The sequence below is a fragment of the Carassius gibelio genome, chromosome A10 (genome assembly GCF_023724105.1).
Source record: "Carassius gibelio isolate Cgi1373 ecotype wild population from Czech Republic chromosome A10, carGib1.2-hapl.c, whole genome shotgun sequence".
Classification (NCBI taxonomy): Eukaryota; Metazoa; Chordata; class Actinopteri; order Cypriniformes; family Cyprinidae; genus Carassius; species Carassius gibelio.
In genome coordinates, this window is record NC_068380.1 from 11,119,991 (window position 1) to 11,146,893 (window position 26,903).

At 37.4% G+C, this 26,903-nt stretch overlaps 1 protein-coding gene across 5 annotated transcripts in view; it reads left to right on the forward strand.

Moving 5' to 3' along the window:
- LOC128021147 (autism susceptibility gene 2 protein homolog) overlaps positions 1-26,903 on the forward strand; it is a 297,071-nt gene that overhangs the window by 41,727 nt on the left and 228,441 nt on the right. For all 5 annotated transcript variants that reach the window (XM_052608138.1, XM_052608140.1, XM_052608141.1 and 2 more), the window contains one exon: positions 21,463-21,684. In XM_052608138.1, the coding sequence (XP_052464098.1) occupies positions 21,463-21,684 (222 nt within the window). The remainder of the gene's footprint in view (positions 1-21,462; positions 21,685-26,903) is intronic.

Here is a 26,903-nt window from a genome sequence, read left to right on the forward strand (position 1 = left end):
GTTTGCTTAATTGATGAGCTTGATAATTAAATTCCACTATACACAGAGTGCAGATGTCTGTACATTTGTCTAACACCCAATCTGGATTTTGGTTTGTAGAATTATGTTTATGTTTTAAACTTGCTAAATCCAATAAATCTTCACCCTTTCTCTAAGACTTACCTATAAGCCCGACTCATTTTAAAGTGAGTTCTGGGTAGTATCTCATTATATATATTCCTAAAACGGCATGGTTTTATTGATTCTCCTTAATTCTTTTAATTTTTTTAATCTTTTGTAATGTACTTAAAAAAAATGTACTTAAAAAAAATGTACTTAAAGAAACTAATTTCTTTTAAGCAAACCTGAATAAATATGATGTTCAGTGCACTTCATTTCCATTTTTCTTTGTATTTTTATTTCAATATGATACAAGATTTGGAGGATGTCCGTTTATTTGTTTCTTGATTTTTGGACTGATAAGCACATATTCACATTGCTTTTGTATTTAAAACTTTAGTTACAATTAATTATTTCATATTTGAGGTGTGTGTTCTTGCATTAGAATTGCTCTCATTAGCTGCCAGTGTTAGAGCTGTGTGTTATACAGCACACACGCTATAAAAGAGTGGCTCAGCTAAACTGCTGAGCTGGGACTAAGGGAGGTTTGAGGAGGGTAGTGAGACATTAAGAGCTGTTTAAAAGGAGAGTGAGAGACAGAAAGGAGGGGCGAGTTAGAGCTGAGGGAATATGGAGCCAGTGTGTGCTCTCTCTGATGCTGTCTGAGGAAGAAAGAGAGAGCTTACAGTCTTCTGACAGTCAGAGTGGCTCTATTTGGGCTGTTCTGACTGCAGGCTTTGATCCTATTGAGCTGTTGTGCTTTGCCATTGTGAGAAACTGCAGATGAGAGCGGCTTACAAAGTCCCTGTTAAACACTGCACACAATCTGTATGTTGACAGTATCTGACACAGGCCTTCCACGAATACAATTGTTAGTTCTGATTTCTAGGACACTATTCTCCTTTCATATTTATTTTTACCTGTGTGCCATTTTTATTCATAGCTGTAGTAGAGAGAGGACACAAAGTAATGCCAGGAAGATGATGCAGGGATATGATGCGAGCTGAAATCAAACTCTCTCTGCCCTTATGAGCATCGTGAGGCTCAAGTTATCAGAGGAATGATGCAAAAAAAGTACAAATGACTTATTTACTACACTGATGAAGCGATCAGTTATCTAATCCAAATACCACAAAATTAAAATAACTAGAAAATAAATTGTAATTAGACTACTTGTAGTTGCTTTTGGATTTGATTGCATATGCAAGACAATATACTGTAAACAAAATATACTAGTGATTTTTTTCTTGAAGGGATAGTTCACCCATGTCATTCCAGCTCGATCTCATGTTAGTTTGTACATATTAGAGAAGGTGGCTAATGTGTATGAATTTTTACTGCCTCACTAGTATAAATTCTAGGGCTGTGTTTGATGTATTGATACGAAGATGTATGGTCACAGGCATTTGGCGATACGGATATCGATACAGCTGTTTCAGTATCGATATCGCAGCTTGTGCGCATCATGCTTTATTTGAATAGTTAGGGTTAGGGCTGTCACTTTTGAGAAAAATCTAATTCGAACAGATATCGAATATCATGCAATGTAATCGAAAATGTATACACTACGTGTTTGAAATAGAAGGTTATCAACTTAGAATGTCAACTTACATGAAGTGCCACTATGCATATCCCACAACATTAGGCAGAAAAAAAAAGATTAAGAACAGGCACAAACAATAAAGTGACACTTAAAATTCATTTCTTAATATTGTTTGCAAGCAACACCAGTCTATCAACTTGATCTGGATTAAGTGCGGCTCTTTTTTTATTTACAATGTTCCCCGCGGTGGAGAACATGTTCGGAGCCCACAGAGCCACAGACATGCCTGGCTACTAGCTATTATTCGCTTGATTTGGTCATGGGCCTACGCTACAATACGTCTAGAGTCCCCGCTACTGGATAAGATGGCAAAGTATAAAATAAAAAACAAACGGTCTAATCATAGACTGTCAAAAATGCGCTACACATGGCATTTTAAAAACCGGATATTTTATTTATAGTTCGATTACGGATATTTCACATCATGTTCGAATGCATATTCGGATATCGAATAAAAAGTGACAGCCAAGAGCTTCCAAGAGCTTCCAAACTGGCATGTAAAACGTCAAAATAAACATATTTTCAAGTATAAAGAAGGAAATTGTATTTTCTTATAATGCATGCTCCAATAATATTTCAGTAAATACATTTTTATACTATATGTAAAATCCCACTTCTGTCAGATTTTTAAAATCACATGCAGCAGAATAAAGGGAAAACGTTTTGCTGCAAGCACCAGGAACCAATAAAAGCTGATATTTACTTAGTGTGATTAAGTGTTTATATTTACACCCCTGGGTTTGGTGGTGAACATATGCATGTTTTGAGTCTAGCATGAATCAAAGTAATACTCAAACATGACTTGAAGGGCCAAATTTTCTGCCCCGTTGCCAGCAAGAGCGTGTTAGCAACCTAACACAGGTGCCCATCTCACCCTCTGTTTATTTCTCCTAAGCTCTGAGCTCTTCAGTGCGGTGTGAACGGCCTCAGGCCCTTTTCCTCACACTGCACACATAAACACATCCAGCTGAATTCTCTCTGATCATCTGCTAACAGACAACATCAGCTCCGGTTGCTGAGGAGCCGTGCTGTATGTTGATCGCGCCGAGCGAGGGTGGGACATATTCCAGCAGAGAAGTTAAACAACATTTCTATTGATTTCTGCCACCCTGAACATTTTACAGTGTGTTAAAGTTTCTGATGCCTATTTCTCTCCGTTCCCAGTGAAAAAATTGCATGTTTGTGGAAGCCAGCAGGTGTATTTGCATGCATTTAGGAAGACGAAAATGTTAGAATATGTGTGTCTGGGTATTTGTAAGTTTTTATAACGTTCTGATTGTAATTTTAACTGTAAAATGCTCCAATAATACCCTATTAGTTGGTTAAAGGTAAGTTCCCTATAACATATTAATCCACTGCTGAACATTTGTTAGTTCAGTTGACTAAATAAAAACTAGTGAAAGTAAGAAAACTATGTTTTAAAAGAGTTTAATTCCGAAAACCTCACAGGGCTGAAAGTTCCCATAGTTGAAGAAACACTTGTATGGTATTGAGTGGGAGAGTGAGACTGAAACAGTATCATACTGAAATGAATATGTGTTCTTGGCAAACAGAAATGAAATGAAACCCTCTTCTCATTGTTTTCTACTATAAAGGCCAGATAGCACTTTTTCTGTCTCTCTCACACTCTCTCTCTTTCTCTCAGTTTCAGTGTGAAACATTAGCATGACATTAAGTAACTGTTAATTTCTATTGCCAGATTAATACGAGGTGAGACAGTAATTCTACTAAAATAACGTTTGTGCAAAATAGTAATTTAACTTATAAACTAATGAAGTAAGAAGATTATATAGTAAGAGCAGCAGTAAAATAGCAAATGTGTTGCCTGTCAGGTGGTCTGTCTTTCTGTCTCTGTCTCTCTTTCTCTCTCTTTTGCTGTCTCTCGCTTTCCTGTACATTCCTGGAATTCCTCCCAGCTTTGCTTGGATTTAGACTGTGTGTGTGTGTGTGTGTGTGTGTGTGTAATCTGTCAGAATAATTGATTTAGTTTATTAAATGTCCTGAGAGAGGGAAAGTGTGCCGTGTAATGAAGAATGAAGAATTGTGTCTGGCATTAATTATTTCATTAGTTATGCTAATTGAAAAGGAACTCATTTACTAGGATCCAGAACTGAAGTCTGTGTATGTGGGCATGTTAGTGTGAATATGAAAAAAAAATTATATTACATACTTTTTTAAAATATTTTTTTTTCAAATTGTAGACTCACTCAAAATTGTTTAAATTCATATTTAAATTTGTAGTCAAATGTGTGCTAATGGATGTATAAATATATGTAAACATTTGTTTGAATTTTAGTGTAGCTATCTACAACTGGTTTTCTGTTAATGAATGAAAATGTGGATCCGTTTTATAAAGTGTTATTAGCTATTATTGTTATACTTTTCCAGATCTTGTTCAGGGTTAATATTTTTATTCACTTTTAGATGAAGTTGTGCTGCTGTATGACAAAGTATGACAGTGTCATTTCTTTCAAATATATCATCTTGAAATATAGGGCTGCACAATAAATCACATGTGATATCTAATGTGCATCTTTTCAGTGATTAACTACACAGAGCCATTGTTCACTGACAACCTGCGCAAAATATGAGCATGTTTTTGCGGAGCTTGTCGGTGAACAACGACTCTGTGTAGTTAATGTTGCTCCACGTGAAAGTGCGCAGGTGATGGAGATTTACCCTGATTACAGAACCGAATTTACTGACAAGATGCGCATTAAATATAGCATGTTGTTTATCATGCAGCCCTATTGAAATGTATGCGATTGACCTTGTGACATTAAATCATAAGGAAGGTGGGAAAGTATTTTGCATGACTCACTCCAGCAACAGTCCAGTATGTCCACACAGTGACTGTGTTCAGAGTTGAATACTAACCAACCAATTGGTTTCTGTACATTAAAGGGCCATAGAAAACTCTCGGATGCTTTCAGTTCAATCTCTTTGTTCAATGTTGAGAGATAGATGCTATAATGATGTCAAGTGCAGAGAGGCAGAGTGAAAGCATTAACACTGACCCTGCAAAGAGAGAGGAAGTGCTCAGGGAAAAGACAAAGTGAAAAGATCAGATCCATTAATATAGGGCAGAAAATATTGTTTCTGAGTGTTCTATATACCATACCCTTTTCATGATAAGGTGGAAATAATTTTGTTTGATTTTATAATCAGGGCTGTCAGTTTAGTAACAGGATTAGTTCATTTACATTTTTCTACTGTACATTTACACTTCAATTAAATGAAATCAGCTCGTTTTGTAAATGTTCTCCAACTGTCTGCTCTGGTTATGTGAGGAAGGCTTCTATTACCCCCTTTTCTCATTGTGTGGAGAGTTTGTCTTCTCTAATGACACCTCCTGCCATCCCATCCCCATCATCCTAATTATCCTCTATTTTACCTAACAGCCGGAGAAAGAGGAGGGTGGCTGTAGAGACGGGGGTCGATCCAAGATCTGAGGATAATCATTGTTTTAATTGCTTGCATTGCATGTAAAGACCTTTTTAAAAAACCCATTTAGAAAACAACTCAATTAGCATATTCAGATGCGAATCAAAGCGAGCGGCTTGTATACAGCTGGTGTAGGGAGTCGTGCATCAGACTGTTTTCAAACTGATTAAGTCAATTAAAGTTGGTTTTATTCCAGTAATGTTTCCAATTATAGTGTTTAGATATTTTCCTCCAGACTGTTAGGTCCATTCTCACAGCAGGGCTGAGACCTTTAGATGGGCTACTTCTAGTTCAGTTTATGTGACCTGTTTTTATTTAATATGTACAGTATATAGTTATGTCTGTTAATAGTTAATATCATAGTTATAATCAATAATTTATTGAAATATTTAAATAATTCAATATCTAAATCAGTAGTAGGTTATTAGTTAATAATTTGTATAATAGTTTGTAATTAATAACACATTAATATGCAATATTAGTAATAATATATATTATAATATAATGTTATTTAAGCTGCGCAGAACATGCTCAAAATATGATTTTGTGGAGCTTGTCGGTGAACGACGACTCTGTAGTTAATGCTGCTCCACGTGAAAGCGCGCAGGTGATGGAGATTTACCCTGATTGATGTGAATTAAATATAGCATGATTTATCATGCAGCCCTAGTCTGATATTTTGGTCCATAGATGTCCCTCAAGCCCCTCCATTAATGCAATTCAATGGGAGTTCAATAACTAACATAAACATAATAATGAGGTGCACCAGATATGGTCACATCCTCAAGATGGGCTAATTTGTGCAGTGTTTATGGCCATTAGCTGCCTAGCCTTGGCCCAGATTTCCCAGGCAGACTCTTTCTGTGCTGCTGCTCTGTAAGGCCCCTTCATATATGATATCTTAAATGACTCTTTAATGGCTGTAATGAGAAGAAATATTATCTAGTCTATTCACTCTGATCTAATCTCATGAGGTAAAGCGATGCAGGTGCTGTGGTGTGTAATCATTTTATCAGGTGCCCACACAGAAGAGCTTGTGTGTCTATGAGAGTGAAAATGTGTATCAGGGTGCACTGCTCACTCACATACTGCATTACGATGGGAGTTGAACCCAGGTCTTATACTAATATACTGGAAAATGAAGAATTGAATGAAACTTGTCTTATGCATAGAATATTTTTTTTCTCTTATGCTCACCAAAGCTGAATTTTCGGCAGCCATAACTCCAGTCTTCAGTGTCACATGATCCTTCACAAATTATTCTGATATGGTGATTCATTGCTCAAGAAACATCTCTTGTTATTCACTATCAATGTTAAGATTGGGGATGGGATTGGGATTTTTATTTCAGTGCCCCTGGGAGGATGGTCCCACATATGGGATTTAGAATGTTGTGCGTTGGCTGGCGCCGAGCCAGAGATTTCTGATTATATATATATATATATATATATATATATATATATATATATATATATATATATATATTAGGGCTGCATGCGATTCCTCTGCGATTATGATGCGATATTGCGTAGCTTGTCAGAGAACTATGGCTCTGTGTAGTAAGTGACGCTCCATTTGAAAGCAGATGATGGATATTTTCTGCTAATCAAAGAACCAGCTTTATTAACGAGACACGCATGACAATCGCATGTGATTGTGCAGCCCTAATATATATATTTAGTTTCCGATCGAGTCTGAAACCATGTGATCGGATCTGGACATCCCTATTACTGTTTATTAGTACTAATAAAGTACTAATACCCAATACCTAAACTTAAGTAAGTACCTTAAGTACCTAAACTAAACTTAATTAGGAGTTTTAGGCAAAAGTCAAAGTTAATAGTTGAAATAAAGTGTGACCGAAATCTTTTGTAATATTATATATCTATTTGATTTAATGCATCTTTTCTGAATACAACTATTTATTTGTTATTTTTTCTTAAATCTTACTGACTCTAACTTTTGAAAGGCGTTGTATATTTAAAAAAAAAATTTAGAAAAGTTTGGGAACCACTAACCTAGACCACCAAGAGATCTGCGACTGGTGCCCCTCACAAAAGTAAGTCTATGACACAAGTCTATGTGTTTGTGTGTGTGTGTGAGAGTGTGAAAATGTATAGCCCTTCAACATTAAAGTGTCCGTACTTCTGCTTCACTGGTTTGTAATTGATTCCCGGTGGCACGGCAGCAGTCTCCAGTCTGTCACTCAGTTTGTTTGACAGCTAGCAAAGGACATCGTAGCCTACAGCTTCTGTATGATTTTATAGCATCCCTTCTCCTTTTTTTCTGTTTTATACATCGTTAGTCATTTTTAGAGCATTACTTCATATATATCTGAGGCTACGTTTTGTGTCCACTGAATTTTTTACATCTTATTTTCTGTGTCTGAAACGGAAGACGTTAGCCTGGAGTCAGTCAGCAGTGGATATTTATTGCTCTTAGGTGAATTTAAACCTTTTCTAATGTACTGTATCTCTGTTAACATTTTTCAGGTTTATGTATTCATATTCATGAACAAGGGTTGTGTCACCTTCTATATCGCATCAGGTCAGGCTGGAATATCAACTAACATAGAACAGATCTCTCGTTTTGATCAACAGTTTCAATGTCTCATCATGGCAGTATCACACTTAGACAAACATGCAGGCCTGCGTTTCTAATGGAAGAGCAGACAGATGGTCTGATACAACCATCTAAAGGAGCAACTTCAACAGAAGATGGCCACTCTCTACTAGAGGGGAGCCAATTAACCATGTGCAGGTCACTTCACTGTGAGGTTCATCTAGTGCTGTTAAGAGTCATAATTGTTCTGGTGGACGGAAGAGAGAGAGAGAGATGAAGGAGGTTGTCTGGAAACGTATTAATCAGACAGCACTCTTCAGGGAGCGAGAGAAAGGTTAGATGGGTTTGTTTTTGTCACGAAAGGCTGACTTTACGGCATAACAACTGCTTGTTTCTGTCGTTCGTGCTTCAGAACCATCTCTCAGCCGTGCCGTGTAAACACAACATGCTGTTTGTTTACTCACACATGATTTACTTACACATGATGTGTGGAAGAGAAGTCTGATTATAGATAGTACCTAAATGTTAATTATGGAACTGAAACCTAATCAGACAATAACTAGCATACTTTTATTATCCAAATAATAACCCTCTTACATGATTGTGTGTGTGTGTGTGCTGTTATTGTCCTGTCAGTGGCCGCAGATGTGGGTTTGACAACTTTCCAAACATACCAGTTGGCTTTCTTTCTTGCTGGATTCCAGTAGAGGTATGCAGGATCAGAGCAATCAGAAAAATCTGCAATGTCATGAGAGATCACATACAAGATGTCAGAAGCACATTGAGTGCTTTGTTTTTTGTAGCTGATAATTTTTTTAAGTGTTGGCTCGAGTCTCTCCTGCACTGTAATTCTATGGAATTTTTTTCACCTGTTTTATCAAGAAAATATTACTGTATCTGCTTGCTCAGTAGAGTAATATATCTCCTCGAAAGTTACATGATTTGAGATTTCACCCACGTCTCTAGCATTTTACACGACAAGTTACAAACTGAGGTTAATCCTTAGTTTGGGAGTTGTTAAAAATCCCTGATCCTTAGTATCTGCAACGATAACAGCAATGCTTTCATTAGAAAAAAAATAGAGTCTATAGAGACAGACGTTTGAAAAATAAGTCCAATTTTCTTTTCACTTTGATATGCAGTTTTGGACAAGACGCTTCTGTCTGTCTGTCTGTCTGTCTGTCTGTCATATGTTTAATGCATTAGAACCAAAGCTTTCACTTTATGTAATATCCTTGTGTTCAGCTGCTCTTGATGTTTTGCTTCATTGTTTGGACTATTTCACTCAAAACATTTTGTGTTGTAGAATTTGGCTCATGATTGGCTCATGATGTGTCTTTACCACAGTCATGCCAGTATTTTACAGAGTCCGCGGGCAGTCAATCAGATTTTCAGAATGAGTCTAAACTCTCATTAGCTCACTTGAGGTAAGATGTTAAATCTACTTTACTGATGTGGTATTCTCTCGATTCAGCTCTAATTAGTGTAGAGATAGAGTGAGAGGCTTCACGTTACAATGTTAGTTTAAAGCTCCTCAAGCCAGCACTGGAGCAGTTGGCCCGTCATGGCCCTCGGGAAGGTTGGGGTTTGTGTATTTCTGTGGTGGTTAATGTACGTGTAGTGGAGAACTTAACAGTCTTAGAATCATCAGTCCATTGGCGTGAGGCTGTTTTGGCATTGTAGAATTGAAGCTGTAGGAACAGTTGGGCTGAGAGAAGATTTGATCCAGCTGTCTGTTAAGGCGGGCGTACACGGTGCGAATTAAGATGGTCGGAAGACCGTATGTCCACGCACTCGGCACGAGTGAGTTTATCTGAAAATCGTACGGACGAGATGATATACGACACGATTTTACAACCCGCGAATTCCAGAAGCAATCGCACGAAGTTGATAGACGCATTCGACTTGAAGCACCGCTGCACGCACAGAAGGATCACTGTATGACATTAAAGTACAGCGAGAGTGATAAGAGAGCACACATATCCAATGCATTCGAATCGCTCTCGCGGTACTTTGATGTTATACAGGTGATCATTCTGTGCAGTGCTGCTTCAAGTGGAACGTGCCTAATATAACTGCTCTCCCTCTCTCATAAATGCATATCAAATATTGATACGAGCCGTGACGGTTTCCTACACGTACAGGTTATTTTTCAGCAATAGAAAACCGGGACGTTTGGTCACCCTGTGTGTGTTCTTGGTTTATAAATATCTGAAATAGGTATTACAATGTAAACATGGTTGGTGAGGACAATTCCTGTGCCCTCGTAAACCAAATGGTTTTAAAAAATACTATAGCCTACGGTGTTTAATATAAATTTTAAACATGCATTTTCTGTGATGGATAGAGGTGGTGGTGTATGGGAATATACAGTATAGAATACCGTTACGTCTATGGAGAGTCCCCGTAAACTACATATGCGTGTGTGTGTGTGAGAGAGAGAGAGAGAGAGACGTTGCTAGAAACATACAGCGCTCGCTGTTCCTCTCAGACTTCATCGAGTTTATCCTCCTGGTCAATAGTCCACATTCACCGTGGCGCTGCCGTCTTCGTCTTTCTTCTTCTGTGCTTTTCCTAGTTCGTGATTGGTCAACTTCAGATAAATCAACAAATCGGCTCGTTCAACCGCACCAATGCCACGAATTCAAACCGACAGCTCACGAACTTTTTAGACATGTTTAAAAATGATCGGGAGGTTGGGAAGTGCTCGTAAGCCACTCTGCTCAGCTCGTAATTCATCGCAAATGATACGAGCCGCGACCATACGAGCATACGCGATTTCCACACGATTGAAAAAAATCGCATGCGAACTCGTACGACAGCAAAAATCGCACCATGTATGCTCGCCTTAAGGAGCAGGCCTTACAGTCAGGGTGGCTGAATGTGTTGATGGAAATAAGTTCTAAATGACATGTTCTACTTTTCCACGTCACACTGAACTTTAGTTTCAATGACAGTGTAGGGCCCTATAATAAATGTATATAAATGTATGTGTATATATATATATATATATATATATATATATATATATATATATATATATATATATATATATATATATATATATATATATATATATATATGTACACTAAAGAAAGTAGTGTGCAAGAAAAATGGAGTATAGATAAAATTGAAGAGAATGACACAATGTAATATAATATGGATTATGCAATCTCTCGCTCTGTGGCTGTTGCTGGCTAGACTTCATCAGCAAAATTTAATGATCTGCTTTCTCTACCTTGTTGCTAGGCAACATTGCCTGTACGACACAAGGAGATCACGCCACAGAATCCCGCAAGCAGACAGGCATGAGGTCACCAAAAAGGTTTATGGGAACATGTTTATGTGTGTGATGTATTTCACCCATGATATATTTCTTTGTTTTTTTACTGTTTCTTAGATGTGTTTTTAATTAAAATGTACATTAAAAGGTTTTGTTGTTGTTTTTTCATACAAAAGTACGTTATATAATATCGTTAGCACTAACTGCTCTTCTTTTGTATGACCTGCACTTTTTTATATGTTATCAGCTTTACACAGACAGATGAGAATTGGATGGCAGCAATTAGGATCTTGACCACTGGAAAGAAAATGGCAGGAGAAAGAAAGAAAAGCAAATGAGTGTGAGAGATGGAGAGGGAATTTAATATGAATGAATCACACCCGCTAGTACTGCGGTTTATTTAGATTCGGCTAAACTGTGCGGTCGGTTATTATGCTCTTCTCTATCATTTGAACATGCAATGAAATACACATCTCTTTGTACTTAAATAGAGTTTGCCAAATGCTTTTCACAGCAAATACTGCTGACTTTAGTAAATAAACCTAATTTATAAAGAAGGGAGATATGTTTCTTTTGAAAATAATATCAAGTACTTGATAAAGTGCTATATCAGCAAAGATAACATCTGGATTCTGTCTAGTTATAAATAAGAAACTTGTGATGAAATCTACATGCATCTACTTCAACTTCTTATTGATTTGGCCCTGAGTCGGGGTGAGCTGCCTGCCTGTACAGCATTTTTGAGCAGCATAAGCATTTAAAACATCTAGATTTCAACATCTAGACAGCATAACATCACAACAGCATAAACCAGTGATGGAGAGCATACAACATTTTGCTGACCGATGGGCTGCCTTTTTTTAGTGATTTGACATCAGCATCCAAAACACACAGTCTTAAAAAGACCTGCAGAATCTAGTGTGTTTATGGAGTGTTTGAATGTGTAATGAACCTCAGCATCCCTGAGGCGTTAGTTTGGATTACTGCCCGTGAGTCACTGCAGCTAGAGAGAAAGGGAGAGAAAGCTGTGAAAGGGGAAACTGATAGAGATTGTGTAATAAGTGGGGAGTAGAGCTCTTCTTTAGAAGACTTTGTAAAATTCTGTGTGTGGGTGTTGTTAGCCGGTGGGTGAAGAATCAGGACAAGTGTCACCCTGGATGGACGAGCCCTCAGTGAGAACATTGTACATACTGCAGTGTTACTCAGCACTCAGCATTCATGGAAGACAAAAGAATCAATTGGGCGAAGAACAAAGCTGGATTTAGCCCAGGCAATTAAAAAACACTTTCCCAAAAGCTGGCTTCAGACAGTTTTTCAACATCAGGATTTAAAATAAGAAAACTCAAAAGGGGTTCACGCTCTCTACAACACTCACTCAGATCACTTAACTACTGTATATGCGATCTGCTGCATTACAGTCTGCTCTTTGTATGCTGTCACTCTTTATTATAGCCTACGTCATATAATCTGTACAATATAATATACTACAAATTACTGAACCATATACTACTACTGTAAGGCTTTAATATAACACAAAAGAGCAAAGCACACATTTTTAACGGTTACTTATATATACTTAAAACATTTAACCAATGTCCTAAATGAAATAGTTTATAAACCAACTCGAATGAAAGATTCAGTGACTGGCTCATAAATATAGTCACTCCTTTTATTTGTAAGAGTCAGTGTTTCAATCAAATCGACTCAGTGAATGATTTATTGACTCATTCATACAGAGTAATTTGTTTCGCTATGGAATAAATCTGTTTTTTAAAAAGAAGGCAGTTGTTCCAGTTTTATTACTTGATAGTAAAGCCATTTATTAAACAAAGTTGTCTATTTAAAACAAATGTAGATCTTTTGAAATCTCTATACATCAAAGAGTTCTGGAAAAAAAGCATCACGGTTTCCACAAAAATATTAAGCTGCACAACTGTTTTTAACATTGATAATGATAAGAAATGTTTCTTGAGCTTCAAATCTGCATATTAGAATGATTTCTGAAGGATTTTGTGACACTGAAGACTGGAGTAGTGATGCTGAAAATTCAGCTTTTGCACCACCAGAATATTTGTTTATTATTATTATTATATTTTTTTTTCACAACATACCTATTTTTTTACTATATTTTTGTACATTTTGTAAAAAATATTCTTCACCCCTATCTTTTGGTTGACAGTGTATACTATAGTGTCTTAAGCCAAGCCATTAGAATATGTCTGAAGTGTATCAAAAAAATACAGCTGTGTGAAAGCACTATGTGAAAGTGAAAAAAGTTAAAGTGATGTGAGATTCAGTCAAGTATGGTGACCCATACTCAGAATTTGTGCTCTGCATTTAACCCATCCAAAGTGCACACACACATTGCAGTGAACACACACACACACACACACTGTGAACACACACCTGGAGCAGTGGGCAGCCATTTATGCTGCGGTGCCCGGGGAGCAGTTGGGGGTTCTGTGCCTTGCTCAAGGGCACCTAAGTTGTGGTATTGTCGGCCCAAGATTCAAACCCACAAGCCTAGGGTTAGGAGTCAAACTCCCTAACCACTAGACCACGACTTGGCTTTACTGCTTTAATAATGCATTTGTTGTGATAATGGAATGTAATAGTGTACACTTTATTTGACCTGTTTAACTGAATTTACATTAAAATTACTATTTTATTTGAAGCTTTGTGATTAAAAGCAGTAAAAACACTGAAATGGGTCTCATGTGAACTTCTAGCAGTGTCTAGCAGAGGTTGGGGATCAAACATGAAAGCCATGAATAATTATTCATTATTTTGTACTCATCAGTTATAAAGCTATTACATTTTTAATAATTACCCCCAGAGCCCCTTTTGAGTTTCCTCTTATTCTTCATCCTGATGTTGAAAAACTAGCTGAAGCCAGCTGTTGGAAAAGTGTTTTGTCCCGTAAAATGAAATGACTATTATAATCATGTTAATTGCCTGGGCTAAATCCAGACGTTGCTCTCCGACCAATTGATTCTTTTGTCTTACGTGAATTGAATTAGAAGACTTTGCCCTCTCATAACATAAAAGACAACTCTCACAAAGCAACCTGTTGTGCAGCTTTTAAGGTGCTCTTGAGTTGCTCTTTGATGCGTCTCTTCCTGCAGTGTGATTGTATTCCTTAGAACTGTAGCAGAGCTCTTGGCTAATCATTTAGTACACTAAACAACCATGCTAAAGTGACTATCATGTTATATTATGTTTGATAACACTAAAACATTTATAAAAATATAACTTTGTGTTCCACAGAAGAAAGTCCATATGGTTTATATAATAATAATAATAATATAATAATAATAATAATAATAATTTCTTCCTTTTGCTTTTTTTTTTAAATTTATTTCAGAATTCTTCTGAGAAAACTACAAATTCAGAATTGCCAGATATAAACTCATAATTCTTACTTTTTTCTCTGAATTCTGAGTTTTGTTCTCCATCGCAGAATAAAAAAGGTTATTTATCTCTGACTTTTTCTTTCACAATGTGAATTTATCTCACAATTCCAACTTTTCTTCTCAGAATTGCACATTTATATCTGATTTTATAACTTGCAAATTAAAAACAAAAAAGTCTGAATTGTAAGATGAAGTCACAGTCACTATTTTTTAATCCTGGGATGGAAACAAGGGTTTATAGGAATGACATGAAGGGGAGTAAATGATAGAATTTTCATTTTTATGTGAACTGTCCATTTAAACCATAAATTAAGGTTTTCTAAATGAAGATCCTAAATGATACTGTCATGGTTTCTAAACGGATAAGATAGGGTTCTGGGTTTGGATGTTTAGCTAATATGACCTCTGGTGAACATTTTGTTTAAAAAATGTTTTTTTAGAATGTGATGAAAATACAGTTCGTCCCAGATTTCTGTTATTAAAGGAACAGCTTTGTTACAGTGAATCTGTATGAACTTCCCAAGCGTGAATGACCTACTTCCCCCCCATGGACACAGACTGCTTCATTCGCTCGTTCGTTTATTCGTTCCCTCGTTTCCCCCCGCCGCTCCCTCCATCTGTCAGCGATTGAGCTCCATTACTTGGACGGAAAGAGGCAGAGGGCTTCAAAGCACGAGCTCCTCTCCCTTCCTGTCATGGTGATTGATTTCAGAACAAGATGTTTGCCTTTCATGCTGACCATGCATGACCTCTTCAGTCTGAATGGGGTCTTCATTTCCCCTTCCCTCTGAGGATTCACACTCTTAGCCCTTGCCTTTAATTAGATACATCTTTAAACCCGCTCTTATTGTTTGTTTTATTGAGTTGGGCTAATGAAATATTCTCTTTGATGAGTGCCGGATGGTGGAGGGTGGTTGACCTTTGTTGTAATAGAGTTAATTTCTTTTAACCTGCGTTTGAAGGCTATTGGCTTGTTCTCCCCTGCTGTTACTAAAGCAATAAGTCTTTAATGCATGGCCTCGAGTCACTTAATGTGTGTATGCTGTTTTTTTCTAAACTGATGGGAACTTAAACCTGAATAAACACCAACTCATGGGGGTCAAAGCGGGGACCTACATTGAGGTCCCCATGGGTACAAAAACTTCATACAGAATGGGTTTTTGAATATATTGTTGGATATATTGAACATATATTGCATATGTATTGCATTAAGCTAACTGAGACTTGTTATAGCGCTTGCATATCATTGCTCTTTTGTTGATTTTGATTGCTTCCGTTGTTCTCACTTATAAGTCGCTTTGGATAAAAGCATCTGCTAAATGTCTACATGTAATGTAATATATTATTGCGGTCAAAATGAACATGGTAATGTAAGCAATTAAATGTATTTATTTATTTTCAGTTTAAAGCTAAAAATATTTAATACAATTAAAGCAGGTGTGGAACTAAGGTTGGCCACCTCACTTACAACTGCTGCTTTTTTATTTTTTCTTGACAAGCCTCCTTTTCAGACGTGCACTCACCTCAGCACCAGGCACAAGTCAAACGAGTGTTGAAACGTACAGGTGACGAGGAGCTTCTGTAGAACTATGAACTGTGGTCAGATGAGATGTTGTCAAGCCATATGTCAATAAAAACCAATGTACTCGTCCTGTCAGCCGGTACTGTGCTCATAGGATGCACTCTTCAAATCCAGACACAAACATGCGCTGTATATCGTTTATTATATATTAAAGTGCAAAAGAAACCAAGAAAATGTAATGTCATCAATTAAGTCATGAAATTACTAAAAAGGGGATTAAAGTTACCTTATAATTGTGCATGAATGCAAGTATATTTTATATATGAGACAAATTAAAGAACATATCTTGGAAATACAGTGGTTTTCAAAACTGATTCAATTCATCAGCATCATTAGTAGAGATTCTAAGAGCTGAAGTGGGTCAGAAAAGGTAAAGAGTTACGATGTGTCAGATCTGCGTCATGTTCAGCAGTGGTCAAAATAACATAATAACCCAGAATACTGTGATGTCTGATAATCAAAGAACAAAAGACAAAAAGAGAGAATCAATAACTTTTGTAACTTTAAAGATTCATCTATATTTAATTTAGAACTTAGTTTTTTGATAACGTTATCCAGTTTCTGTATATTTTCTACTTGCTGAAGGGCAATCTGAATAAATCTGAATTCATCCTGCTTTAAAGAGCTTGAGCATTTAAAAAAGCAGATGACTAAATTGTAGTGCATGCTTATAAAAACAGAATGCTACTGCACCTTGGTGTGGATGCTAAAAGGGGTGCACGATAAATATCTGCCGATAATGCACATTAATGATTAATCCACATTCAGTGTGGATTTGTGCAGCTTGTCAGTTAACAACGGCTCTGTGAAGTAATGGTACTCTATGCAAAATCACGCAATTTACTGCTGATTAGAGAACCGGCTTTACTGATGAGATGCACATTGATTATCGGCCGATATTTATCGTGCACCCCTAGATGATAATGTAGTTATCATTATTGTTATCTTTATAGTTATAGTTCTTGTTGTGAACGTGCCTTTATTCCTATCTTACACTAGAATATTTATTTATTTTTTCCCTGAAAAACAAGCAGTGTAGAGCCTGACTCAGAGGGAAGACAGATGGATGTGTGGTTTTTACCCACTCATGTGGAGGGCACAGGTCCCCTCCCCTCTCTTTTCATCTACTTCACTTCTTCCATCCATCTTTGGAATGGAACTAAATTGCTGTGTTATATTTTCTAAATCAGTGATCGCTTGGTCACAAAAGCCTATTGCTTCTAGTGCCGTCTCAAAGCAACACTTTGTTGTGTGCTTTCCTGTTAGTGGAGTTTTTTCTGTATTTCTTTTTTGGCTAAAGAAATAATATCTTCCCTCGGGGCCACAGATAAGAGTAATAAAACAGAGGCCATGGACAGAATCTCTCTCCGTCTTACAAAAGCCTGTGTAGTTATGCATGGCATGGGAACTGATCCCTGGAGTGGCTCTGCTGTAGAACAGGGGTGTAATCACGGAATGGGATCAAAGTGCAGGTCTCCCATGCTGTTCTCTTTCTGTCTCTCTCATTTGCTGCTGGGTAAAGGGAGTGGGAGTTTTCCTGTTTGCCTCGTCAGCATCCCCTGCATCTGTAGGATAGTGAGCACAGCCCTCGTATGTGTCACTAATGAATCAGGAGGACAAACATGTTGTTCAGAGTGTAAAACTCTAAATTGATTTTATTTTTGTTCGTTTTATTTAATTTTGTATCCAAAAAGTTGGATTCAGAATCTGCTTGGCTGATAAATCTGAATGGGAATGTCTGTGCATTTGTCTGTCTGTTGTCTCAATGTGTCTTTCTTTCTGTTCCGACATCATTACATTTTCACGGTAAAGCAGATGAAAGATAAAAAACCCATGTAGACTGTAAAAACCTACTTTGCACTTGAAAGCTGCTGCCTTTGAGGGATGTCTGTGAGAGAGTACGGAGGTGTTTAAAGTCCCCACAGCAAAAGAAGAACTTCTAGAAAGCAAGGCAGCAAAGTGAACTCTTGGGAGTTTGTGTTATGTGTATTTGTGGGTAGATGTTCTTGTATCCAGAGTTTACCTCGCTGAATCTCTTGGGAAATGGCAAAAAATATACAAATAAAACAAAAACAAGTTTTCTCTTAAATGGAAGCCTTTGTTTTAACATAGCAGAAGGTTGAAAGCAGGGTTTTTTTTTTTTTATTTGAAGTTTTTTGCACTCATTCTGAATCTCTGTATGTGCTGTATGATAAGAATGCTACAGGCAAAGGAAGACAGATAAATAAAATGTGCAGAAAAAAGGCTACTCTTTTCTTACTTCTAGAATAGAAAACAGGTCTTCACCAAAAAAGTAGGTTTTAAGTTGTTTTTTTTCTCCAAGAATAAACTAGACAAGTATAAATGAGCAATTTATCGTCAGATGTTTTCCCAGAGTGAACTTCTTATGTTTCTTCTTTCAGCATCACATGTTTTTGTACTTAATTCACACTGAAAGACGCACATTCAGGCCAGATGTGCTCACAGATGGATTAATGAAGTTTGCCATGTTGTCGAAAGATCACTGTAGTTCCTGCAGAAGAAAAGCTCATGGAATCAGGCCCATCCATTTAATCATGTGTCCCAGGCCCACCTTGGCTGTAATTCAGCACACACTCGAGCGCTAGTGATCATGGAAGTGATTGCTGTGGAAAAGCCATTCAAGTTCACGCTCTGCATACTTGACAAACTCACTTTCCATATCCTCAATAATCTCATGCGCTTTTCTGTCAGAAAAACATACTGAATATTCCATTCAGAATATACTGTCAACTGCATACTAGTTTTACATATCTCATATACCAGTTAAAACAGCAATTTTAAAAGTTAAATTGTATTATGGTACATTGTTGTCACATGATCCATTAGTGCAATAAAAGTGCAATACACAAGTGCAAAGGTTAGTGTAATTCTTAGTGTGTATTTTCAAACTGTGTGTTAAAAAATTTGAAAGTCATTTTCATTTTTGATTTTGTTGTATTTTTAGTGCAATTATGAGTGATATATTATTAACTTTTGGCAGTTTGGCAGTCATTCATCACATTAAAAGTGGTCAACTGCATTGTGGGATACACTGTTTTTTTCTATTCATTTGAGTATTCCATGCCTACATATTGCTTCCTTTCAAATATAGCAAGTATTATGTCTGAACATATACTCATCCTCGTCTCAATGTCATCTATGAGGAGCTTCTCCTCTCAAGCAGCTGAAATGAATCAACTACAGCTTGATTTTTTGAGTCTGAATGATTCTGATGGCTGAATAGAGAGATATGGCATGAATAGAGGTTGTCCCTCAGCACAGATACCCGGAGTGCTCTATCAGAGCTGAAGAGCTGATGGCTGGTTATCAGCCTGTCATATCTTGCAGTCCTAACATGCTGTCTGCTCAGCCGAGAGTTCTTTTGATGTTTCTGACTTCAAGTACAAGAACAAGGCTATTAAACATGTAATGTCTCTGAAGCATGTAATCTGATTTGGTACATAAGTTTAACATGATAAATGATGATCCGCAAGCGGATGAGGGCTGATGGTGTATCTCCTCTCAAACACACACACACTTGCAGAGTAGAAGGTCTTTTTCCACATACAGTTTGCATCAGATACATGGAAACACTGGCTGACTGCAAAAACAGCAGTTTGCTGCCCATCATTGTGTAACTGGTCTGTGTGTTTTTGGACAAAGGTTGTAATGCAGTTTATTTTGCCATTGAGATTGCTGGACAGTGTGACATTAGATTAGTTTTGAGATACCTAAAGTTGTAAGTTATGTATGAAAGTGTTAAAGCAGAGATGTTTAAACTACAGTAGCAAAATAATTTATGATTATTTATTTTTGTGAATCACTTCAATCTGTCAGCTTCAGTGAATCAATTCAAAAAGATTCAAGGATTAATTTGCTTCATCCCTAAAAAAAGTTCCTATAGCACTCCTCCCCAGTTTTAGTGGGAAAATCATTTAAAGTAGAAACTATTTAATATCATTTTCTGTTTTTAAATGTAATCTATTCCTGTGATGGCCAGGCTTAATTTTAAGCAGCCATTCTTGCGGTCTTCAGTGTCTCAAGATCCTTCAGAAATCATTTTAATATGTTGATTTGGTGCTCAGGAAACAGCCATTAGTATTATCCATGTTGAAGACAGTTGTGCTTAATGTTTTTGTTGAAATGGAATACATTTTTAATGTATTCTTTAAGTATATTCTTTTCTTTTCATCAAGTTAAATATTCTGAATCACTGTGCTGTTTCTAGTATTCTCTCCTACTCTAAACTGTGTCTAATGTCTCACTTTTTCCTTCCTTTAGTGTGCTGTTTTTGGCACGGGAAGTATCTATCTCTCCGTAGCTGGAGTATAATAAAGTAATTGATTGGTTCTGTAAGCAGAGATATGTGAAGATACACTGCTCCCCTGCAGAGACAAGCTTTGTCATATTGAATATTGATCTTCCTGTCTCGAGTCCTCTGTGGATGAGAAAGTTCTGTCAGACCGGAGCACTGCTCCTCTGCTTCCTCTGCTGTATTTGAGACTCCTTTTATCAAAATGCTTGTTTTTCTGTGGGGTAAAGATTATTTTATTTAGCAGCTTGGCAGAACAATGTTTGCTGGAGGATGACAAGCATACGCCTACTGAAGTGTGTACTGCATAGGTTGTGCAATGTGTTTTCTTACACAATACATTCAGCTTGTAAAAGGAATGGTCTTCATGCTGTTTATTATTGGTCCTTAATGACATTAAACTACACGTCATTTACATAACCAAGTATGGTGATCCAAACTCAGAATTCGTGCTCTACATTTAACCCATCCAAAGTGCACACACACATTAGTGAATACACACACACACTGTGAACACACACCCGGAGCAGTGGGCAGTCGGGGAGCAGTTAGGGGGTTCTGTGCCTTGCTCAAGGGCACCTAAGTCATTGTATTGCCAGCCCGAGACTCGAACCCACAACCTTAGGGTTAGGAGTCAAACTCTCTAACCACTAGGCCACGACTTCCCCTTTGTGCTGCGTAATGTTTCCGTTTTGATGAATAAAGTTAAAAAGAACAGTGTTTATTGGAAATAAAAATCTTAACAAATATTTTTACTGTCACTATTGATCAGTTGAATGTGTCCTTGCTAAATAAATGTATGAAATGTATAAATCTTACTGAGCCCAAACTTTTCGAACGGTAGTGTATAGTGGGAAATGCTGTCTGAGAAAGGTTTGATTTTATTTATTGAGATTTGATTGAATCTTGAGAAGTGTACATTATTATAAGACTACAACAACCATTTTTGTCTTCGCTCTGAGTGTTAGTTAAGTCTGCATTCAGAAAAGTCATTTTAGAGGCTTAGAGGTTCTTACATTTTGATAAAATATTATAATCCTTAATTTTTTTTTTTATTTGTATAGTAACGAATTTCTCACAATAAAATTTATAATGAAAAGTGTATTTATGTATTTATAATGAAATTCATGTGTCAAAATGTTTAATTATTTTTTTTTCTGGCAGAAGGACATGACCCTGAAGCCCCACGAGCGGAGACAGAACCAGGCAGGACCGCTGCGCAAGAAGAAGCCCGGCCGAGTGCCGAACGGGTTGAGTTTGGACCTACACAAGGGCCGACTCAACCACAGTAACCACCAGCATCACCACTCTGACCAGGAGAACAACCCTCGCCTGGCCCATACACACAGCAAGAAGAAGAAACACCTGCAGAAGAAACACAGACCTGTGAGTCCAACTTTATCTTTTCAAACAGGAAAACATATAGGCCTTGTATTTGGTTGATTAGTTTCTTAAAGATTTTCCACAATCCTGTGCATGAGCTTCAGCACATGGTTGAGTAAAGCTGTTCAAAAACAGCTTTTGTTTTTATTTTCAGTTAGTCAATTTAGTGCTTCAACCTTAAACTTTTATGTTTTCCATTTGCATCTAATTACAATTTACTTAACTGAGACACTTCTCTGTATGTGTTTTTGTGAATTTCTTTACAAAATTAAATCATGATTAGATTGTGTATTGAGGTGATGTAAAACTACAGTCATGTTAATTTCTCAAAGCTGCGTATGTCTGTCTTCACTGACAATGACTGAACAACAGAAAAGGTGTGACAATCTGACTTCATTAAGGCAGAGCTCATTTGAATCAAGTAATTGCAGATGATTATTAGCCATCTATGTAGCAGCCTAACATTTATTACTGATCTAATCAGAGGTAATTAATATGACACCAGGTTTTACAGGCACGCTGGTGGTTTGTTGGGTCTTTCTGGCATTACACAATGACAAAAATGTGGACTGATTTACAAAAAGTGCTAAAGTGGGGGGAGATAGAGAATAATAAATATTGTGTCCTCTAAGATTAGATCCGAAAAGACACTGCTGATTAATTCAGTCATTAAGGATGAATGAGAAGAGGATGGCGCTGTTTTTTTGGGGGGGGGACTTTTTTTTATGTTGAAAATTAAATTAGTCACTCTTGTTATTGTTGCTGCGAGGTGTTGCACTATTGCTCTTTGTGTTTGTGGCAATTATGAAATCCTCTTGTTTTGGTAATGAGTATTTATAGCATGTTTACACAAAGGAATCTACAAGATGGATTTAAATGCTGGTTAAGACAAGAAAAGATGAGATTTAAACACATTATAGTATGGGCCCGATTTTAACGATCTACACGAAGAGTGTAAAGCGTACGGCACAGGTTCACTCAGGGCGTGTCCAAATGAGCGTAACGTTCAATAAACCAACCAGAGTGTCATCTCCCATTCCCTTTAAGAGCGAGATGCGCTCGCGCCATGGCGGATCGCTATTTACATGGCGGAATTTGTTGGCGGAAGAGCTGAATGATTCTCAAACAAAGAAACCGATCTGCTCGTGTGCATCCCTATGTGTAATAAGCAAAGTAAACGCGCACTGTGGACCTGCCCAGAGGCGCATTTTCTACCACGTGCTTTTTAAAAAACCTTTGACTTTGACGAGGTTGGAGCTGGTCTGTGGTGCAGTCTATTTTCAGCTTATTAAAATAGCAATGCACCTGAACACACGTCTTTTTTAGACCAGCACGCCCCATGCACACAAATGGGCGCAAATGCATTTGCTAATTAAATGATGTGGCGCTGGACGGGAAAATGCAAACGGCGCCGGACTGAAACTAGCAAAAATTTTCTAAAAAGTTTTTACGCTCGCTTGAGGTGGTTTTTGACTTGTGTGAAAAGAGTTAACGTGAATAATGGGAGATGGAAATACATTTTGCGAATAAATTCCTCCAAGTGCATCAAAAAAGTAATGTGACTTTGCGCTATGGGACGGCAAATACTGACTAACCAGCTGACCGATCTTGTTTCACAGCATCTGAAATGTTGTTATATGGTCATTTGGAAATGACCGAACAAAATCTGTCATCAAAGTATTTCTGTATAATTGCCTCCCAGAATAGTTAAACGACTGCATTCCCAAACAGCAGCATCCACCTCCGAAAGCAATTTATTATATAGGAGAATTATTATATTCAGTAGCTTCTCCTACATTTCTTAGTTATGTATAGTGCCAGTTTATCAGGAAGTGTGGATTATGTTCTCTTTGACTCATTGGATGGTAACGGTGCTTTTTCTTAAATGTTTTGTGCGTTATTCCAATTTTGTGCGCAAGTTAAATTCACAACTTCGGATAGAAACCCGGCTAATGGCTCCTTAATTGTTAATGTCTGGAGCCGTGTGTGGATTTTGATATGAGAGGACAACAGAGGATGGATTTTTTTTCCACTGTAGGAAGCATTATTATGGATTCTGGACTTTTATTTTTTGCAAGAAGTGATTGTTTAAAGTTGAAACGCCTTAATGATGGATTTGGTTTTTAAAAACACAGCTGTTCATGTTATAAGGCATTAATTGATGGACTAGAGTCATTCTGATGGCACCCATTCACTGCACAGGATCCATAACGTAATTTTCTCAAATCTGTTCCAATGAAGAAACAAAATAACCTGTGTATTGCACGACTAGGAGTATTTTCAGTTTTTGGTGAACTATTCCTATAAGCACAGAAAAAACAATAAATGCAATAAATGTCTCTCAAACGTGGTCCATACACTTTATTTTAAAACTTGTAAAGTCATACAGTAGCTTTGTTTTACAAACACACGGAAATTGAAGTAATTCACTGACAATCCATGGTGTTGTGAACATCTGCATTGAATTGATTCATCTAACCGATTTATTGAAAGAATATGGCTCAAAAGAATAATTCATTCACTCATGCTCCAAGGAGAGCTAGGTCTGAAGTCATGATTTTTGAAGATGTTGACCTGAATTTAAGTCTAACAATGCTACAGTATGACTTCAGGAGACTTATATGGACAGCTGTTATTATACCTTAATAGTATTTGCATCCTTTTTGAAGCTTCCCAATTCATTGTAATAGGATAAATTATGACAGTTTCTTTTTGGGAGGGTGAAATATTTCTTTAAACACATGCTCAAAGGCATACACACTTTTCCCATAGATGGAAGCTGCAGACAGGAAGGGTACAGGCACCATTTGTCCTTGTTAGAAAGAAAGAGAGAGAAAGAGAGATTGCACAGCTTTCTCATTTATCATGTGTATTCTGCCAATGGCTGAATTAAGGGCAGACAAATCCATCTCTCATGGAGCAGTCTGAAGGAAGTGATGGCTAGGACACTTTAAGCTTTTATCAAACACCAAGGCAATGGCCATAAACTTGAGTTACGCTGGATAGTGGGGGATTCAATACCCTTTCTTCATTGTTTCATCCTCTTTCTCCCTTGACCTTCTTTTCTGCCTAGCTGTGTGTGTATTTTGTGCTGCACAGGTCTGAGTTTGACATCTAGGGCATGTGTCAAACATTGCTTATTTATGTATGCATGTATGTACACATAGTACATTTACATTTTCTTATAATAAATAAGATATAATATACAGTAAAATTCAAAACTATGTTTTACTCTTTTCCTTAGTGATTTCCCCTAGGCCTAAGAGCCCATCTTACATGTTCTCCCTGTGTGTATATGTTTGTGTGAATAAGAGAGTCTGTTCTCAGTTGTGTGTGTCTGTATGTGGGATTCAGTCCCAGCAGATGGGTCTCAATGTTTCCTGCTGAGTTGACTCCGCTGACAGCTCTGACTCACCTTTATAACACTGTCACACAAAATATTGTTCACAGTCTTGGCTCCAGAACCCCTGGCTCTCCTCTCCTGAGCCCTGAACAGCTGTCCACTACAGTGATTGTGTGAAGAGCACTGATTTAGAAAATCGGGGGAATCTGGCAGGCAACCCTGGGGAAGGATCCAGAGGAGCACTCATATCTCACATGGCCAGGAAAACATGATTATCCATCCCTTCATTTTCCAAACCGCTTGTCCTATGTACTGTAGGGTTGTGGGAATGCTGGAGGCTGTGCCAGTGTCTGTCAGTGGGGTGTAGGCAGGGAAACACACTGGATATTTTTAAGGAAACCATGACTATACTTCATATACTGGAGTTGACTTACAGGCTATTTCTTTTTTTGTTGTTATAGCATTTATATAAATATAACACACACACATGTAGACACACACAAACACAAACACAAACACATACACACACACACACATATATATATATATATATTCATACTAGTAAGAAATGTTTGAGTGCAAAATCAGTGTATTAGAATGATTTCTGAAAAATCATCCAAAAATCTGTATTATAACAATAGTACACAAATCTATACAAATACTATAGGTTTGATTAAATAAAAAGAGTCTTCTTGTGTAGGTAAATACTTCTATGATTGTGTTTCTTTATATTGATGCATTTTTAAATTATATATATATCAGTTATTAATTAAATGTGATTTTAAATGTATGTCACCCTACCATGGACAACGTATGTGGGTATCTGAGTTTGTGCACTAATCACAGGGCCTTGCTCAGATGAGGTTAGCATGGTTGTCATCTGCCTGGGAGTATGTGTGTGTGCAAGACTGTTTATGAGTCTGTATTTGTGTTTGAATGTGAAGTGTTGTTTTTGTGTCAGAATATGCGTGCGTGTGTGTGTGTGTGTGTGTGTGTGTGTGTGGGACAGAAGTGGCATGCTGAGAGGCCCATCTGGCCAGAAACAAGCACATATTCTCTGGCCTTGCCGCTGGGAGCTGTGTTCAGTCGTTTGTGTGAGAAATGTACACAGTGTGACACTGCCGAAGAGGACACAGGGCCGGTATTTTCCTGATCAGTGTGTCCTCTTATTTACACACATTTGTGAGTGGTCAATGGCTTGCTTAGTGTCAGTTTCTGCAGGAGGCTGTATATGGGCCAAGATTACATTTTGAGACACCTGGATTGAAAAGGTTTATCAGTTGTAAGTATTTGTTTATGGACATGAAATTATGATACATTATATTATGTTATGTGGTGTTGTCTTATGTTTTATTATATACTGTACTTTTTTCATTCCATGTACAGTTTGTGTGGCCACTTAAAATCAGCTGCATCAGACAGAGAGACAGATTTTTGTTATTTCAATTACATAAAACCATTTATGATGTTGTGGTTCCTAATAAAGTGCCCTGCCAGCTGGCAGTGACCGCTTTTATTTATTCAGCAAAGCCAGGCTTTACTTGGTGGGTGTTAATTTTGGACCATGTTTATATGCGTGGTTGTTCATTCATGTCAGTTATAGAGCCCACTCTAACCCACAAGCATCTCAAAGGCACACATGGAAACTCTCTCCAACTCTTTTGCCTTTTCTACTCTTTCTTGTGCTCTCAGGTTTGCAGCAGCTTCACTTATGCCTCCATCAGAGAACACAAAGACAAAGGACAAAATGTGACTCAGCGACACACACAAACACACACCTGATAAAAGCTAGCTCCAGCAAAGCCAGGCTTTACTTGGTGGGTGTTAATTTTGGACCATGTTTATATGCGTGGTTGTTCATTCATGTCAGTTATAGAGC